The following is a 19,209-nucleotide window of genomic DNA, read 5'->3' as shown; positions in this document are numbered from 1 at the left end:
CCTATATATAGATTAGCTTTCTTATTAAATATATATCTAGTAATTTATATTATATCTAGTATCTAGTGTAAAATAAGGTCTTTACTATATATAACGTAATATTTAATAAGAAATAAATCTTTAATAGATTAATAAATAAATTACTTAATAAGCTTTATAAAGCTAACCTTATAGTAATCTAATAATAAATTAATAAGCTAATAGTAGCTAGTAATTAATCCTTATTATATAAAGAAGCTAATAAAGAAATAGATAAAGTAATAAAACACACTAATATTACTCTACTAGGCGCTCTATAATTAGGTAATACACTAGAATATCTATATAAGTAGGCAAAATTTACGCTTCTTCTTACTCTACCACTATTACTACTAAGCGCCTTTTTTATAGCCTTTACAGATTTTAATATAGGGGGTAGTAAAATAGGAACTAATAGCTCTAAATTAATTAATCTAATAGCTAATAGCTAAATAATTACTAATAGTAAAATAATTAATAAGTAAATACCTAAATTAATAGCTAATAGCCTATTAATTAATTTATTAATAGCCTATAGCCTATAAGCTAGTAACTTACTTAATTTATTAATAGCTAATAGCCTATAAGCTAGTAACTTACTAAGAACTAATAGTTCTAAAGTAATAAGGATAGTAATCCCTTATGCCTTATCTTATCCCTATATAATTAATTTATAAGATATTACTAAGCGTAAAAAGGTGTTAAATTCCTAAGTAACTATAGCTAGCCTATTAGGTAATCTCTAGCTAGTAGTAACTTTATTTAAAGGCGTTATAAAAAGGTATTATCTTACTATATATATAGGTAGTTAGATTACGCTAAGGACTTTATTTAAGGCTACTATCCTTATAGGGCTTACTTTATAGTAAAAGATTATAAACTATATATAAGGTAGCTTATAGGTAATAATATAGTCTAGTATATTATAAAGTTAACTAATAAGTAAAAATTACTACCTTTAGCTAAAGTACGCCTAAGGCTACTTAATTAACTATATAACGCCTAATAGGTATAATAATTATAAAGACGTTACTAGTAAATTACTAGTATATAATAAAGGAGTTACTAGACCTTATAGGCTAATAGGTATGTATTAGAAGTTACTACACCTTTTACTAATCTATAGATAGTTAAAAAGCTACTTATATAAAAAGTAATTTAAAGACGTTAAAAACGTATATCTATATAGGTATAAAATATTAAAATCTTAAGTAATAGTGTTATAAGCAGTAGCTAAAAAGCATTAAATCCTTAGCTACTATTAGATATATACCTATAAGCTTAATAAATATAGTTAATTAACTAAATTTAAAGTAAGACTTATAGTCTATAGTAACTAATAAGTAAAAGATCTATAAGATACTTATATAGCTATATTAGTAAGTATATTATTTAAAATACTTATAGTAATAGCTACTTACTTTAATCTAGAATTACTTTAATATAATATAGTAAATATATTTATTTACGCTACTATTAATAAGGTAGTATTTATAGAGATACCTTTAGGCTACTAAATCTCTAGCTAGATCCTCTAGCTACTAAAAGCGCTATATAGGCTTTAGTAATTACTACTACTATAGTAAAAGTACCTTAAAGAAGGACTTACTATATAAGGCTTTTACTAAGTGCCTAGTAAGAATTACTATTAGAAGAAGGATTATATTATATTCTTTTTTTATATTAATAACTATATATTAGCCTATTACTATATAGATAAAGTATAAGTAAGTAATAAGATAGTAGCTCTTTAGTAATAATACTACCTTAAAGGTAAAAGCCTGTTATAGTAGTTCTTTAGCCTTAAGGTAATTTATAACTAAAGTAACTATTATCTCTAGCTCTTATAAGTAGTATATTATAATAAAGTAATAAAACCACTACTAATAAATAATAAATATAAATATAATAAATTATTACTTATAGTAAAAGCTAAGCTACTACCTAGTAAATATATAGCCTTATTATAAGAGGTTAACTAATATTAAAAAAAAGTAAAAATAATCCTTTATATAGTAGTAATAACTTAGCTAGATATTATCTTTATAGCTAGCTAGCTTACCTACTTTAACTATAATCTAAATCTAAATTACTAAAAGGTAGTAAATTAAGTGCTTAAGTATCTCTATTAAATATAGCACTTTTACCTTAAATATAAAGTAACACTAGGTAGTAAAGATAATACGTTAGAGGTCGCTTTAGACGCCTTATTTACTAATAACTTACTAGACTATTATAGCTTATAAGCGTATACACTAAAGCTATTTAGAGGGCTTATCTCCTAGTAAGCTAATAAATAAGATATAGTAGTAATATTAACTACTAAGGCTAAATTACTAGCACTATTATTTACTATAAAAAAGGCGCTTTTTACTAGTAGATTAATTACTACACTAGGTATTTAACTATTAATATAAATAGAAACTAAATTATTACTTAATAAGTAGGTAGCTACTAAATAACTACTAACTATTTACGTTAGTTATAATAATACCTAGACTATTAGGCTTATTACTAAGGAGCTTATCTAACTATAGATAAGGCTATAGTATATAAATATTTATAACTACTAGCTATAATAAGAAGTAGTAGTAAATTAAATTACTATTAAATATAAGAAGTCTACTAAATTAATAGCTAATAGATTAATAAAGGCACTTAGCGTGCTATAATTTACTATATTTATAGCTTAATTAAATATAAGTAACTAACATATACGCCTTAAAGTAAATTAATAGTAAGAATTAGCTAATAATAAAGTAAAGCTTTACTACTAAATAGAGAAGAAAAATATATAGGATATTAAAGAATAATTAATAAATAAATAGGCTATATATAGAGGATATTTAGCGTAGGCTTTATAGTAATTAACTGCGTTACTAGCGCTAAGGGGGTGTGTTAAATATAGCAGAATTATATATAAATTAACTAGTAAATATATAGTTACCTTATAGCAAATTATTAGGGAATAGGTAGTAAATTAGCCCTACTTTTAGGGCTAATTTACTAATAATATCGCTAGGATTAGCTAGGGATTTCCTAACTAAGAAATAGGGGGTTTTCCCTATTTCTATAGTAATTCACTATAGATACATAACACATAACAGAATCAATCAAGTAACTATTACAATCCCTACGATTTAACAAAAGTAGACCTACTTTTATATTAAAGATATAAAAAGTCTATTTTTAGTATAGACACTAATAGATATTATATTTATCTAGAGAAAAATATAATATAAGTATAAGGTGTATTAACTTAAAGATATTAATATATAGTTACTAATAATAGAAACTATACTAAGAAACCCTTATAATAATCTTTGAATTTATACTATATATTAATTATAGAATTTATTATCTTAAGCTAAGCCTTATTATTACTATATTTTAAAAAAATACAAGTCTTTATACAAAATACACTTTTTACTCTCTAGTAATGTAGTTAGTAAAGCCCTGCTACACTTATTATGGCCCTTGGCCTGTAACAGATATATAAGGTTAGTAGTTAAGATAGCTAGGGTCTAGGTTAGGGTCTAGGTTAGTTACTTATGTTTACGTAATAGAACAAAATATAGTATTTCTATACTAACTAATTAAAATAAGTAAGTAACTAACTAGGATAGGCTTAGAGAGCTGTTAATATACTAAAAGGGGACTGTTAATTTACTAATAACCCTTAGTTTTAAGTAATTTAAGGTTAGGTAATTAATTTAAGGCAAAATAGAGGTAGTAGTAGTAATTTATTTAAAAGTTTATTTTATTATATAACTATCTATAGCCTAAATTAATTCTGACTATACTGCCTATACTGCCTATACTGCCTATACTGCTTATACTGCTTATACCGCTTATACTGCCTGTATAGTAGTAGTAGCAACAGCTGCACTCTGCAAAAGTTAGGTATAAGGGCTCTATCTTAGGTATTATAGGTGTCTGTTAGTAATAGTAGATTTGTAGCAAAAAGGGCGTTTCTTGTATAGGTTATAGACTGTAGCGGCAGCGGTAGTAGCAGTACCTTCTAAAATAGGCTTAAATCACTGGCAGACTACCAAAGGCACACTGGCATTTTACCGGCAACCTAAATCTGCTGCCCTCCGACGCATACTATGTACACTCACTAGTCACTAGATTCTTGGCGTTGCTTGCAAGGATTACACTCTCCTACATATTAATATCCCGAAATTCACCGTCATAGCCTTCTCTGTATCCCCATTGTCGCATCACATCTTATTTTTATCGTCCAATGCTCTCGAAATCCCTTTCATCGTGAGCGCATATTATGGCGACAATGGTTGGGTAGTTTTCTTGCATCTCCAAATTGGTGGCTTGTCACTAAATCATGTTATTCACATTTCATATGAGGCCTGGTGTCGATATTCGTCTAGGCGTCTGCCAAGCACAGCTACTCTCCTTCATTCCTCTCGTTACCCCATCGCGATAGAAAGTTCATCACAACTGTTGTTCAAAGGCCGGCCTGCTCATAAACGGGGTCTGAGCCTAGCAGGTACTTTAAAGCAGCTAGCATGCTAACTACTATCCTGTGCCGCCCTTTCTCTGTTTTCCGGTATTTAAATGCCATAGCCTGTGGAATTTAGCGCTGTGAACTGCTCAAGGAACATCTTATCAAGTTATTGGTATGATGTTCTGGCTACTTCAGGCGAAAGGAACTAAAGAGGTACCGTAGATAATACTGAAAGTTCACCGAAAATAAATGCTATCTTGGCCTTGAGGTCTGCTTAAACGTGGTTAGAAAAGAAGGAGATAACGGGAGATTACATTGTCTAGACAAATCCCTGTTTCCAACATATGTGCTTTAATTATAATATTATGTCTTTACATAATTAATGAATTACAAAAACAATGTTCTAAAGAGTCTAAGTTACAGCCACAGTCACAGCATGAAGACGCAAAGTTACCTTTTCAGTCAACATGGAGTACGCTACAGGGCTAAGATCGACGTAATAGATGAAGTAGTATGCCATGCTTAAAGAAACAGATCAGTGCCACCAGTCAACCTCATTTTCTGGAGGCTTTGCAATTTCATGGCCCCCTTCTCTAGAAAATTCATAACGTCATTATATGCAGACTGTTTTGTAAGATAATCTACAGAGAGATGAACGCCTTGAAAGTGGTAACATGCAACTTTAAGCTCTTAAGAATAACAGCACTTTCTGAGACTTTAAACTATATATAAATGTGTATCTTCTAGTTTACTGTTGTAATCGGCGAAGATGACTCTGTACCGGTCTGCATCTTCAAGCAACTCCAGCTTACACTATTAACAGACTCCGCTGTGGACGAAAATGTCGCTTTTTGCCGCTCTAGTCTATGACTGTGCAACGGCGTCTGGAGACACAGCTGCGAGTCACAACCTTTGGTCTGTAATGCCTGGGTGCGTCGAGCTCCATCCTGGACGATGTAGGCTTTGGAATTTCCAATAAAGTGATACGAACAAAACATTGAAACGGATTATTTTGGTGGTTTTCACGACAAACTATGTCTTTCGAATCTTAGTTTGCCAGTCGATTGCAGCTTCCCCAGTGCTCATTGGATACCCATTTTCCTTCGATGTACGTCCATTCCCCGACGATCGATCGGTGTGCACCCCAATCTGTCGGAATGCCAAGACGGAGACACGGGGAACTTTCAGCGCATACAAGTCTGAATGGATTCCGCGTGAGGTTGGATAGCCCTTATATCATCTCTTTGTCTAACTGGGAATCCCTTTGAGTTTATCAAACCGACCTGAGAGTGTCCCAGGTACATTGGCTCAACGATTGCGTCCAAGCATTACCCAACGGTAACAATGTCAGCCGCTATCAAGAATTGTCACGCTTGCAACGACACTAGAAAGTTCAAGCCGCTGCCATCATTTCAGGGTCGTACCTCGACCTGGACGCAGAGGCAACCGAAAAAGCCGAATCAGCAAAGTACTGGAGATGCTGGAGTCCTCCTGGGCCTACGGTAACGATACAGCGCCGTCCAAGTGTCCGGTTTAGCCGCACAAGGATGACATAAACCCCGTTTGAGCATTGTTCCGCGGTTACTAAGACGAGGAAATGTTATTGTCCCGCTTCCCAATCATCTACATGCCTGTCGAATGAGTTTCCACCACGCAAATATACGTCTTGCTCCCTTTTCCAATTCGTCCACTCAACGTCTTGATATGCATGATCCCGCCAAAATCCTGCAGGCCAAGGATAAGCTTACCACCTCGCTACATGCTCACCACATAATACCGCAAAATATGGGCCGTCAGCAAGATCACAAAATGACCAATAACGCTGCTAGAGATGAAAGAACCCGGCCCGCTAACGTCTGACAGCACGGCTGCGCCGCCTCTACCTCCTCCCAAAAGTAGTCCAGCCACCAGCTTGCCGTCCAACCCAGCCCCGAGCTGCTAGGCGACGGATTTGCAGCTCAGCCCTGCGACGCAAGCTTGTTGCGCTCGGATCCATGGGGCTGGGTGTCTACTGTCACCTGGAGCAGCTTGGACGACGCCGAGCTTCCTATTTGCTCGGAAGGATCCGAGTGTAGAGGGAGGAAGGATGGTATCAACGACACATGACATGGATAACAGTCTACATCATAGGCTCCTCTCTAGTATGGTTAATAGCTGCGCCGACACAGATGGGCGATGCTGTTGCGCAGCAAACTCCTGTGTGCTCGTCGACTTACACCGATTTCGGCTTGGGATGAGGGACATCATGGCCACCACAACAACACAACGTGCTGATTAGTTGCAGCCTGCAGCAGAATCCCTCCGAAGGAACACAGCCGGCTGGAAAGCAGGGTGTCATTGAGAATGGTCTCCAGGCCCATGAATGGTTAATTTTGTTGCAGTTGTTTAACGTCTATAAATCGGCCTCCATCTCCATCCCAAATTGCGTTTCTCTCCTCCTCATCATCAAACACTCATCCAACTCTTCAACACCTCAAGCAATCCCCCCCCCCCCCCCCCCCCCTTTTTCTTTTTCATTTCCTTATTTCCTTTGTCGGTTTCTCTTTCTTTGGGACAATCGTTCAACTCATAAATCTATCTTCACTTCAACTGATCCACACCAATTGTCTACTGCTTGATTTATTCTCCATCATACCTACAGAAGTCACAATGCATTTCTCTACTGTTTTCACCCTCATTGCTGCCACCGCCAGTTTCACCGCGGCGGCTCCCTCTCACGACGTCAAGCGCGATGATACAGTCTGCGCTCCTGGTACTGGCTTCTTCCAGTCCTGTGCCAGTGGCTTCCGTGGTTGCTGCAAATACGACGCCTGTACCATCGGCTACTGCCCCTCTACTTCGGAGAAGCGTCAAGATCCCACATTCTGCGCCCCTGGCACCGGATTCTTTCAGTCTTGCTCTAATGGCTTCCGGGGTTGTTGCAAAGCTGACGCCTGCACTATCGGCTACTGTCCTAGTTCCGGGGCTGAGACCGTCGAGCGTCAGGATCCTACTGTTTGCGCTCCCGGAACTGGTTTCTTCCAATCCTGCTCTAACGGTTTCCGTGGCTGCTGCAAGTCTGACGCCTGCACCATCGGATACTGCCCAGACGTCAAGGCATTCGAGACTGTGATCAAGGCCGCCCCCACACCCACCCTCACAACCGAAGTCAAGCCTAACAACAACAATGGCAATGCCGACCCTACCGTTTGCGCTCCCGGCACTGGTTTCTTTCAATCTTGCTCCAACGGTTTCCGTGGTTGCTGCAAATTTGATGCCTGCACCACTGGCCACTGCCCTTCCAACCAGATCTGGGTTTGAGGCTAGCGATAACTGAATATACGACTTGAGAGGAGTTTTCGATGGTTTTGGTATAATGAAAGGTGGATGATATTGCATTGCATGGTGGAGTTTATCATAGCATTACATTGGTTGTTTTAGGGCTTCATTTACTCAGGCGTTTGGTTGTCATTTTTTAGAGATAATACACCCACGTTCCTTATACATCTCGGATGCATGACATATTTATGGTCCGCCTCTCTGCTGAGCCAAGGCTTACTAACAGCGAGCCATAATACGAAGGTTCGGGAGTTGGTAATGGGAAATGTCAATTTGGGACATTGTGTCTTACGAATGCTGTTATTATACGATAACTGAAATCTACTTGCTAAGGAATCGAGAGGCTATGCTTCGAGTCCTCAGCCAGGAGTGGAAGTGATAGCGAGCTGAGTTCTTCGTATTTCCATACTAATCCTTGCCCTCCGCTTGACGCCAATCTCTCGCCGTGCTTTGCCTCACTCCAATCCTCTGAATCGCCTGTTGAACTCCTCCACTGCGACAGCCACCATTTTGTACAAGAAAGCTCGACCACTTTCATCACCGACAGGGATGAATGGACCGTTCGTGCCGCCTCTCAGAGTGAGACTTAGACCCGTCCGCTCCTTTGAAATGGTTTGGATATCCTTTAGAGGCACATCCCATTCCGAGGTCAAACGGCGGCTGCGAATAAGTAGGATTCTGGCGTACGTGACCATCACTACCATGTCTTCGCGAGGCAGTTCGAGGTGAGCGATGTAGTTCTCGTTGAAGTATTTTCCGTTGTCAACTTGCTTCAACCATGACTGCCCGAGTGCTTCCCGAGCGTTGTAGGGTCGCACAATGCCGTCGGAAGGTATGAATCGAGCAGGGCGGACGCGGTCAAGTTCTGAACCGTCAAACACAGTCGTTGTGTTACGTATGCCTTCAGAAACGTTGGAGGCCATGTCCAGAACACCAATAGCGGGTTTGGTCGCAAGTCCTACGACGCCCTTGCCGATACCCTTGAAGAATCCCAGAGCGCCTTCTTGCTCGGCACCCTCAAGTGGTTTGCGGACGAGCCCGCCCACGCCAGATGCGGCACTCGTAAAAAGCGAGTTGGCACCAGTGGTGACACCGTAAAGAGCATGCTTGGGCCTGTTCCGCGCGCGCGTAATACGACGACGGTCCTGGAATTGCTTGTCAAGAGTTGCAGCTGCTAGACCCTTGGATAAACTGCCGGTAAATTTGGAGAAAGAGTCAGAGAAACCGTAGACAGACTTCTTGACGAGGGACGCTGCTCCTTTCGCGACACCAAGACCAAAGTCTTCGGGTTTGTCCGAGAGAATCAGCCCTTGGTAGGGTTCATAGAACACATCTGTCAGGCCAGAGCTGATGTTGTTAAACAGACCGACTGGATTGCCAAGGAAATCGGCAGAGCCGAGAATCTTGTGAATCTGATAAAGCACCTCTTGGCTGTAATGACTCGATATGTTTTGTGTCAAAGCAGGGACGGACACGCGAACATTGTCGAGCATGAGGGCATTTAGACGGATGGGTGCATCGTTGACGTTGCCGATTGCCATGGTCATAACATTGAGGAAGAACATGAGTGGATTCCGCGACGACGTTTTGTCCTCGGCATTGACGCGTTCCGTGCGCATGAAGGACAGATCGAGTTGCATAGGCTGAATATTGAGCAACTCGAAGTAGATGTCTTGACCGGAATGCTGCTGTTGCGGCTCGGGAATATCTAACTCCTCGTCACACAGCTTGCCTTCTTCATTGGTGTCGGACCAAGAGGCTCCGGGGATGTTCGCAAAGTCCAGAACCGCGTAAACAAAGTCCTCGTCAAGTTCGATTGTCATTTGTTGCATCAGAAGTGTGGCGTACTTGATGTAAAGTACTCCGTATGAGTCGTCCTTCACACGAGTGACCATAGCATGAATCGAAGGATGCGCGTCAACCTCCTGCGCCCTCTTCGGAACTACGCTGGGGTAGAGAATCATCGGGAAAAGGCCGCCATACAGCTGGTTATCAATTTGGATCCACTTGACCGAGAAGCTGATAGTTTGCTGGAGAGGAGAATCATGGTAACGAAGTGAGACGTCCCTGAAAGTGACGTAGGCAAGTTCCTTGAGCTGGGAATTGATGAGTGAAATTCCAATGCCTGACAGCCTGAGCTGGGCTCGGAAAGTCGCAGTGGTCTCCTGATCCTTGACTTCGAAGCCATCGGTACTTGTGCGGGAGCCAGACTTTGACTTTTGCCGGTACAGACTTTTCGATTGCCGGAAGTTAGATAGAATCAAAGTCTGTGTAGGGCCATCGGCGGCCACGTTGATGTCTATGATCTTCTGCTGTCCGGAAGTAGTCGTGAACTTCATTGGGATCTGGTTGCCAATCTCGGCCAGCTTGACATGTCTCTCTTTGCCATAGGCATTGATGATGATCTCGCGGAACTTTGCGGCTGGGAAGTCCCAGGCATACGGCATGATACTCCTGGCCGGTAGCCTGTATTTGATGGGTCTCCAGCCTGACCTGTCCTCAATCCCGTCATCATCCAGACTGGGGTTGGCCTGATAGAAGGTAAATTCCGTGTCGCTCTCGTTCCTCATCTGATACGGCCAATTCTTGGTTTCCCAGCTGAGGTGCAGGAAAATCGTAGCGCCTTCCATCAGGATCTCAATGCGAATCAGTCGTTGGCGTTGTCCCGCCTTGGCAATCTTGACATGAGTGGTACCGATGTCCGAGATGTTGAAGGGTGAAGTCCACTGATTGTTCATTCCCGGATGACAGAGTGAGAGCTGCTTGACCGCCGTCTTCTGCATGAAGTGAAGTGGTTGATGCGCGCCTGGCTTCAGCGTCATAAAGCCCGACGAGCTTGATTCGCGAACGTTGACTTCCTCTCCAAGCTTGTTTTCAAGGACAAACCTTGGCGCCAACGTAACGACTTTGGTCATCTTGTACTTGCCCTCTCCTGCCTCAATCGTAATGCCGATGTGCACCTCGGTGTTTCTAGAGGGAGATGGCAGTACCACCTCTGTTGTACTACCAATAGCGTCGAAACTTTGCGGCTTGCTCCATTCGGAGTCGGCGATCTGCAGCAATGCTCGGTTTCTATGATCGTCGTTGCCGTACGAGAACATGAACGGAGTGGCCTTAGGACGATCTCTGTCAGACCTGGACCTGTTGGACAGAGTTGACTGGCCAGCCGCAGGCCGCGCGCCCTGCAGGAAACCCTTGGCCCTTATTTGAAGATCGAGCCCAGTCTTGTTCAGAATGACATAGGGACTGTAGACGGTCACGCGGAAAGCCCCGCCGCCGTCTGGAATCTTGTAGTAGTGGAGCCTAAGATTGAGCTGCAGGCCGTCAGCATCCTTGCAAAGGAGTCTGTCCTCTTTTTTGAAGTCATCTGACGACCCGGAGTTGATGATGGCAAAGTCACTGGGTTTGAATACGGTGTCCTGCATGTCCACACTGAGGAGGAGAAGATGAGACAGCTCCACGACATGGACCGGACTGAGGCCACCCTTGCGAAGGAAGTTCGCCCAGTCCTTCTGCGTCTTCTTGTCATAAATGCGGTACTTGAAGTCGTAGGGAAGAAGGTTCTCGAGAATCACTGGCGGCGACAGTTTGATACGCATGTACGGGTAGTTTCTGGTTGAGTGAAACGGTCAGTAAATATCAAGTACAGGAAGCAGGGGTACTTACTTGGTCAGCGGGTTCGACTTGTCGAACGTAGCATTCAATTGGAAATAGAACGGGTCGCCGTTCTCTCCTTTGCAGACCATCGTCCGCGTAGGTCGCTCCAAGAGATCTCTCCACCACAAGGCCTCAGAAGACCATGCATACCCAAAGCCTGAGTCGGGTCGCACCAGCAAGGACTTCATGAACACAGCTCCCACCGGAGCGGGGCGGCTCTCCCCAGGAGCAATCTTCTCGATCTTAAGCAGGTGACCCTCTTGAGCGTCGTAAACGCCCAGCTCGACAGGTATCTGGGTCAGGTTATCAACCACGAGGGGCGAACGAAGAGTGACGTATTTGACGTTGTCCTTGCCCAGAGTGACTTCGACAAGCAAGCGATGCAAAACATTGTCAGTCTTGGGCCTCAGGCCATAAATTGCCTCCCCCTCGCGGTTCAGTCGAACGCTCTTAACCGGGTCAAAGCCACTACCCTCCAGATGGATGCCCACACTACCGGTACCACCCTCCGTGGATAGATTTTCTCGCATCTTTTCCCAGGGCTCAAAACTCCAGGGCGCTTCTTCGCCATCCCCGAGGCGGGTTGTCATGTTGTCGTCTGTTGTCGTGCTCTTCGACTGTATCACGACATCAAAACCAGTGTAGTTACGGATGCGATACGGGGCATCAACTCCACGTGGCTTGCCGAGAACATCTTCATCTTTGCTGAGAAATGCGAAAGACTTGGAGGCCAGCGCAATAGTGGCAGTTGTGATCGTGACGTCGAAGACTTTCTTGGATGCAACGTCGATGGATAGCAGCCCCGACTGCTGCTCTCGCGCGATCCCGAAGCCGACCTGCCAGGGTTCAAGTAAGGGCTCCCATGCCGACTTGGAAAAGTTGTAGACATTAGTGTAGAGGTCGACAGCTGTCTCGGCCTTGAGGTTAGAGGACCAGTCTTCGGCCGTGGCAGTAAAGCTTTTGATACCCAGGTCGAGGATGGGAAGCTCGTGAACGTCGCCAATGAGAACCACACGAATGCCTTCGATGGTTGCTGATAGTTCTTCATGACGTTTCAACGGGACCTGGACAGCTGTGCCATACGGGTCTTCGTGATCTTGTTTTGCTTGAGACGCAGCCACCTTGGCCGTCCTGGACACAACGGTCTTGTTCGCCATTGTCGATGGTCCTTTACCACTGGCAGTTCGCTGCTTGAGGCCAGCCTGGCGTAGTTGCTTCGCCTTCTCATCCGCAGTGGAGGCAGACTTCTTGTCGTCCTGCTCCTTTTGTTGTTGGTCTGATAGTTCGGTGGCCTTGCTGGCGATTTGAAGAGCAAGGAGAATATCTCTCAAGGAAAGTCGTAGAATCAAAGGTTCGATATCTGCATGAATGCTTGTGATGTTGGGCTTTGAGCTATCCATTGACATCTGAACGGAGAAATCGTCAATGATCCGGAGGCGGGAGTCTTCGAATCGATCCATTCGGCAGAGGAACATTCCAATTTCGGAAACTTGAAAGGTCAGAGCGTGCTGCTGTGAGAGCAAAACCTGTTTAGTGCCAAGTACGATGGCCTCTGAGCTGGCGCTGAGGGGATTTGCAATCAAAATGACCTGCGCATCCACAATGTTTACCCTATACGCAATGCTCATGGTGCTTTCGGGCTTGTCATCGGCTTCCGCCTGGGGCGCTTCGGCCTGACCGCTGTTACTCTCCTGCGACTTGGCTTTGTTGGACCAAGTCACCTGCATAGAGTCGGCATCCGATTCCTCCGGCGTCTCCAGAAGCGACTCCTCATCTGCTGGCGAAGGTTCTTCGGGCTGTAGGCCAACCATGACAAAGTTCTGAATGGCGAAAAGGTAGTCGAGTGCGAAGATGATGCGGGGACTGTCGATAGTAACGATAGCAATGAGGTTTCTTTCCTGGCCCCCTGACATTGTAATGCTGGCCATCAGCTGCTGTACCTCTTTGTTGGAAGATGTCATGATGCGCCGGAACTTGTTTGTTTCGCGAGGACGACTATCGTAGATAGTAAATGAGTGGATGAGAAATTCGCCCTCGAGAGAGCCATCATTGAGCATGCGTGTTTTCAGTTTGGTACCGTCCAGGGAAAAGCGGGACAGGCTAGCATCCTCGAGTTTGCCAATCGGCTTCTCCTCAGGAGCTAGCAATAGCTCCATGCCAATTGTATTGACCTGGAAGACCAGATCAAGTTTCGTCCATGATTGATTTTTAGGTGAAAGCTCAGGCCCAAGATCAACTTCCCTCTGGCCATCAGGTGAGCTCTTGTCATTGGGCACAGACCTCGCTCTCTGTAGTGTCTCTTTATCAACTTCACGCTCGGCCTCTTGATCCTGCTCTTCTGAATCGGCAGCGAACGCAGCGGGGACAGCCTTTGAAATCTCCATCAAGAACCTCAGTTGGAACTGAGTAAGTCGAAGGTTGAAATCGGACATGCTGCCTTCTATCTCGAGCTCGGGCCGCTTCTTGCCAGCTTGGTGCTCGGCGTAAGTAACGTTAAAGCCCAGATCAACCTTGTCGATGAGTTCCAACTCTTCAGAACGGTCGCCAGGGTAGTTGAAGTCGGACGTCAGGCGAATGTTCCGGATTCCTGCCGATATCTTTGTCGCTATTTGAGAAGATTCAGAATCATCCAATGGTGCGAACTTGTTCTGGGCATATATTTCTCCCAAGTAGGCGGTGATGACATCCCGCCTAGGCTGCCCGTGGGTGACAACTCGGGGAAAAACAACAATCGGCGTCTTGATCACGACATCGTACTTTAACTTGGTCGTGCTCTGTTGAATCTGGTTGGCCTGCGATGCCGCTGCTTGACGAGCAGCGTTGTAGATGGCTTGCATCTTGCCAAACTTGACGAGGAACTGAATGATCTTTCTAAATGGCTCTTCTAGGAAGTGAAGCTTGACGGATCCAGCCCTCAAATATACCGAGGAATCGTACCCGGGATACGCATTCTTGTTGGTAACGTCGAATGTCTCGTAACGGAAGTCAGCGAGCTCGTCACCTTGAATGGAAATGAGCTGCCTCAGATTGGACTCTTCTGGAACACCCTGATTGATGTCGTCGACCAGGTTGAGGTTTCCCAGTTTCGCACTGACCCGCATAGTCTTGCCTGGCAGAAAAACGCCAATGTCCGCATGGTTAAACGACAAGGTGGCCAAACGGATGCCGTCGTTATTCAAGATCATCCGGATACTCTTCAAGTCCACTTTGACTCTGATAGAGCCTGCACTCGCTTGAACATCCTCTGGTGGAACATTGACTGCTATCTCGACTTCATCGTCTTCGTCATCCGAATCAGAGATAGCCTTCTGTTCCTGCGGCGTTGCCGCCTCGTTGTTGTTCCCCGTGAAAGTTGCTAGGATGAAATCGAGAAGCGTCAGGAGGGTTTTTCTCGTGACAATGAGATTGATTGTGGAAATGGCAGCGGTGACGTTTGTCTCAACCCCTTCATACACCGGCATAAACTCTGGCGACAGGCGGTTGACGCGGGTGAACTTGACATTGACAAGGCTGCGGTTTTGCTCGCGGTCCTCGACGTCTCCAGACGACACAATGGATTTGAACTCTGCTGACGGATTGTCGACAAAGTCATCCATAGTAACGGATCCCAGGGAAACCTCGGCGTTCATGTCGTATGGGCGCAGGTAGAATAGAAGATCAAAGTTTTCTGCGACCAACTCAACGAGTAACTGATCTGGCTTCTTCCTGTCTGGATCGCTTCGATACAGAGATCCCTTGAGTGTGTCCACCTTGAACTTTAGTTCAAAAGAACGCTGCTGCAACTTGAGCTGTTCCTTGTCGTCCCTACCGTTATCGGCGTCCTCAAACTGGTCTTGGTCGTCATCGTCATCGTCGATGACAATGGCTTGCTGTGACTGCATAAAGGGAAATTGTGACGATCTGCGATGATTGGGCTCCTTTCGTGACCGCGATCGATTCGAGGCGGTACTCAAGCCACGTGGACGCGTTGTCACTGCCTGTCCCGTGGAGTCTTCGTTCTGTTCTTGTGGCTGATCCTGGCCAAACTTTGGAATAGCGACGTCGATAATTCGCATCAGGTTCTTGTATTTCGAATCCGAGACGGTAGCATGTAGCATGGGAAGGTGGCCGGAAACTTTGAGTTTCGTCAGGTTCGGTGCTTTGGGAAGGATGGAAGTCTCAACAACGAAGTCGACGTTGATCTCTTCCACCACGTGTAGATGTTGCGTGTCGTCCTTCTTTGACAGCTGAGCTTTCGTCACGTCGATGGACGGGCCTATCAACACCTGCGTAGAGGAGAGCTTCACCAAGAATTTGTCATACATGACAGACTCGAGTCGTTTGAAGTCCTCATCCGTGTACGACTGCCGCTGCTTGGACTGGATCTGCTTCATTGTGTCTTTATCAACCAGTTCGCTGTTAACACTGATATGACCGGCGTCCAGAATCAAGCAGGTAGAGTCCTTGACGGCGATGCTGACTGGAACGATGATCAGCGGAGCCTGCAAGTCAAGCTGGGCATTGATTGTCTTGTGTTCTTCGAGCGCGAACTCGAGACCAGCACGAGTCTGCTCTCTGAAAGTCTCTACTGTAGCACCGGCGGTCTCCATCAGCGCTGTGATGGATTCCATGTGCCTTTCCGGTGGGCGAAAGAAATCTGCAACGCCAACCACAAAGTTTGGGTTCCAGACGATCTCGAGCGGCTTGAGCGACCCACTGAGGGCAATGTCCCCTTCACGGTCAATGGGGTTCTGTTCAACCTCGAAGCGGAAGAAGGGCTCGTCGTCATTGTCTTCGAGTTCTTCAATGGTGAGTCGCTTATGGTCGTGGGTGTCGGGCGCATCCTTGACCCTGACAATCTCGGGGAACAGGGTGTCTGGCGTTGTTCCATCGTTGACACGCAAACCGCCGAGACTGAGATCGGCGAGGAAGGAATCGGGCCGCTGTAGGACCTTGGCTTTGAAAACGTCGAAGTGAAGGCTGAGAAGATCGCTCCGCTTGCCGTTGTGGCTCTTCTTCAACGTGAAGCTTCCAGTACTCAGCCATGCCTCGACTTGCATTTTGACCGAGTCTCGAGGTATGTCCACTGATTCAGCCAACGCTGTCTTCTCGTCAAACTCGATGGCGTCGTAAAGTTCTTTGCGCTGCTCCTCGGTGATTTGCGTGTTTTCGTCGTCCTCGACATTCTGTTCCTGCTGTTTCTGACCGCCGCCGCCCCAAGCCCATGCTAGCCAACCTTGCTGCTCCTGCTTGGGCGGCTGGTTCCTGAGGGCAGCGGCGTTCTCCTTTTTGAGTTGATTGCGGGCCAGCGACCGCCAGAAGCGCAGGTCCTCGTAGTCGAGCTTGAAATCGAGGTTTTTGAGGTCTTCGATTTCCTGGGGACTAAGCTGCTGTTGCTGCTTCCGCTTCTTGAAGAGTTCGATGTAGCGTTTGCGATCGTCACGTCGTTCCTTGAAATAGTCCCAGGACCACCTGCGATTTCTCTCATGGATCTTGCTGAGCACAGCGTTACCGGCAAACTTGAGCCAGGCCCTTGGGTCCTCCTTGGGGGTGACTCCTTTTGGTTGGAGTTTCTTGTATTCTTGGTGGCGGATGAAGTAATGGAAAAGATCGACCATCATCAGACCATCGCGGTATTGGTCATCGTCAATGACCAGGCCGATTTCTTCGAAAAGCAGGCTGGCCTTGGCTTTCGGGGTATGGACGTCCCCGGTTTTGTCGAGGACGATCTTTGCCTTCCCGTTGACAGGGCGCAGGATGAACTGATGATTGAGTTCCGTGTCTTGGGTTGACCCTATCAGGCTCTTGAACTTGTCAACCATCTCGTCATGTGGCATGGGAGGCTTCCCGTCTGTGTCGACCTCTCGTCCGGGACCTAGCAGTTCGGTATCCGTGTTCCAGTAGACGGCGAGAGCGCCAAGGGTCGCGAGCTTGTGGGTGCTTTTCGCAGAGTCCTGGATAAAGGTGGGCTTCCACTGGCCATCGGTGCTAATGGCACTGAACTCCTCAAGCGTCACGCCAAGAGCAAAGGGGTGGCCGGGGGCGGAGATGGCGTCCTCGTATCTGACGTGGATGTTCTTAACCGTAACCTGCAGGTTGTCGACGATCTTGGTGACCAGGCTCTGGGTAAAGCTCTGGTTCTTCTTCTCTTCTTCTTGGCTCATGCCTTCTTGGGACCTCTCCTTGAGCAGCTCGGCCGAGTCGAGTTTCTCCATCTTGACGCGCTGCTTCCGGCGCTCTTCCTCTTCTTCGTCGTAGGCAGCCTCTTCCCTAGGTGAGGCCAGCAGGAAGACGTCTTCGATAAAGACTTTGACGGGTGCGCCGCGCAAGTTTGACCAGGGAATGACGAGGGTAAGCTCGCCAAGGTGGCCTTCCATGACATTGATGGGCAGCTTCAGCTGGTCGAGGGCTTCCCGCCGAAGCTCAAGGTTCCGTAGCTTGACATCGCCAGACCAAATCCCAACCTTGAGCTGTGTCGGGTCAAAATTCTTGACGTACATGCCCAAGAACCTGTTGAGCAGCCCTGCAACTAGTCCCTCCAACATCTTGTATGTATGGCGCCGTTACCCTGGCGAGGGAGACTCGGTGTCGAAGTTCTATCGTGGTATGCGTTGCTCAAAGCATGAGCAGGTAGAGAGAAGAGCTGGAGTTTTCGGAAGGCTTGATGGCAGGACAAATGCGGACCGGAAAAGCAGTTGGAGGGGTCTTAGCCGTCACCAAAGCGGGCGTGGAGTCGAGGTCAAGATGGAGGTGATAGACGGGGCTTCGTGGGTACTGAGTAGTGTCGGGATCGTCGTAGAAAGCCGACAATGGGTATCTTGCGGTGGGGAGGATTTGTTGAGCTCGGTGGGTTTTCCGGAAGACGTGTGCCGTCGTCTGTCGTCCGTCGTTTCTAGGAAGAAGGAGATGCGGACACGGGGCAGAGGCAAGGCAGTAGTCGCTGGGTTGGAAAAGCCGGCTGTCGAAATGCCAGACGGCGGAACAGATGGAAAGTCGATACGAAGAGTCGGCTAGAGATTGATGGATTGCACCGTCAACCGCACAGATTCTATTGTCGGTTGTGCTTCCAGGGTTGGTGTATGGGGGGGTTGGACTGGAACTCTGGGCTGGGCGGGACTGGTTTGTGCATGATGACGCTCCATTCCCTCCCCCGCAGCTGCTGCGGCGTCGAAGTGCCAAAAACAGGTCAACAGCTCAGCTCAGTCTGTGGCTGCTAGCTGCGTCAAGCCACGTAGGGGGGTGAGCTTACCAAAGCTGATGCTCAAGGAGGTTAGCGTCCTACTTGTACGTACACAGCTCATTGGTAGGTAGCGCAAGGGAGAGCAGGCAATCGCATGTGCTGCAGGTTCGCATTCTGCATTCCAGAATACCGCGAAATACCTATCTGTCCAAAAAATAAATAAACAGTCTTCTAGTTACATTGGCCTATCATCACTCTACTCTTCTAGACTATCTTGCAGAAGCAGCGGGTAACTCTCACGATATTTTGCCCTTGCTTGTTCTACATCGTGCCTTCCATCGAACGACAGCATCGACAGGGGCAGGAGAAGCTTGGACCATTTATGTGCTAGCCGCACCCTCTCCCCGCTAGTGGTTCGTCCAATACGGAGCGTCTGGCCTGGGCGTGTGAACGGGGAAACGTCTCCATAATTACGTCACCAGCCGGCAGCTAGAGCTCCAGCACACGTCGATGGCCCTTCGCCTTGCCTCGAGGTTAGATCAACTGGAGGTAATCGGCAGCTCCCTCTCAGCACACAAATAAATCCCAAGCC

The 19,209-nt window shown here is 45.8% G+C and overlaps 2 protein-coding genes across 2 annotated transcripts; one reads left to right on the top strand and one right to left on the bottom strand.

The window, feature by feature from the left end:
- Positions 1 to 7,132: 7,132 nt before the first annotated feature.
- On the top strand, positions 7,133 to 7,783 carry GLRG_08259 (uncharacterized protein; the record flags this gene model as incomplete). The annotated part of the gene is made up of 1 exon (XM_008098944.1): positions 7,133 to 7,783. One exon carries the CDS (start codon positions 7,133 to 7,135, stop codon positions 7,781 to 7,783), a length of 651 nt encoding a protein of 216 aa, XP_008097135.1.
- A 473-nt stretch (positions 7,784 to 8,256) lies between these two features.
- GLRG_08258 (uncharacterized protein) lies at positions 8,257 to 17,982 on the bottom strand (the record flags this gene model as incomplete). Its single annotated transcript, XM_008098943.1, has 2 exons — positions 8,257 to 11,413; positions 11,468 to 17,982. 2 exons carry the CDS (start codon positions 17,980 to 17,982, stop codon positions 8,257 to 8,259), a joined length of 9,672 nt encoding a protein of 3,223 aa, XP_008097134.1.
- Positions 17,983 to 19,209: the final 1,227 nt, after the last annotated feature.

Source organism: Colletotrichum graminicola, assembly GCF_000149035.1.
Source record: "Colletotrichum graminicola M1.001 genomic scaffold supercont1.37, whole genome shotgun sequence".
NCBI classification, from domain to species: Eukaryota; Fungi; Ascomycota; class Sordariomycetes; order Glomerellales; family Glomerellaceae; genus Colletotrichum; species Colletotrichum graminicola.
The sequence above is the reverse complement of the archived record's forward strand: the minus strand, read 5'-3'. Positions and strand labels throughout refer to the sequence as shown.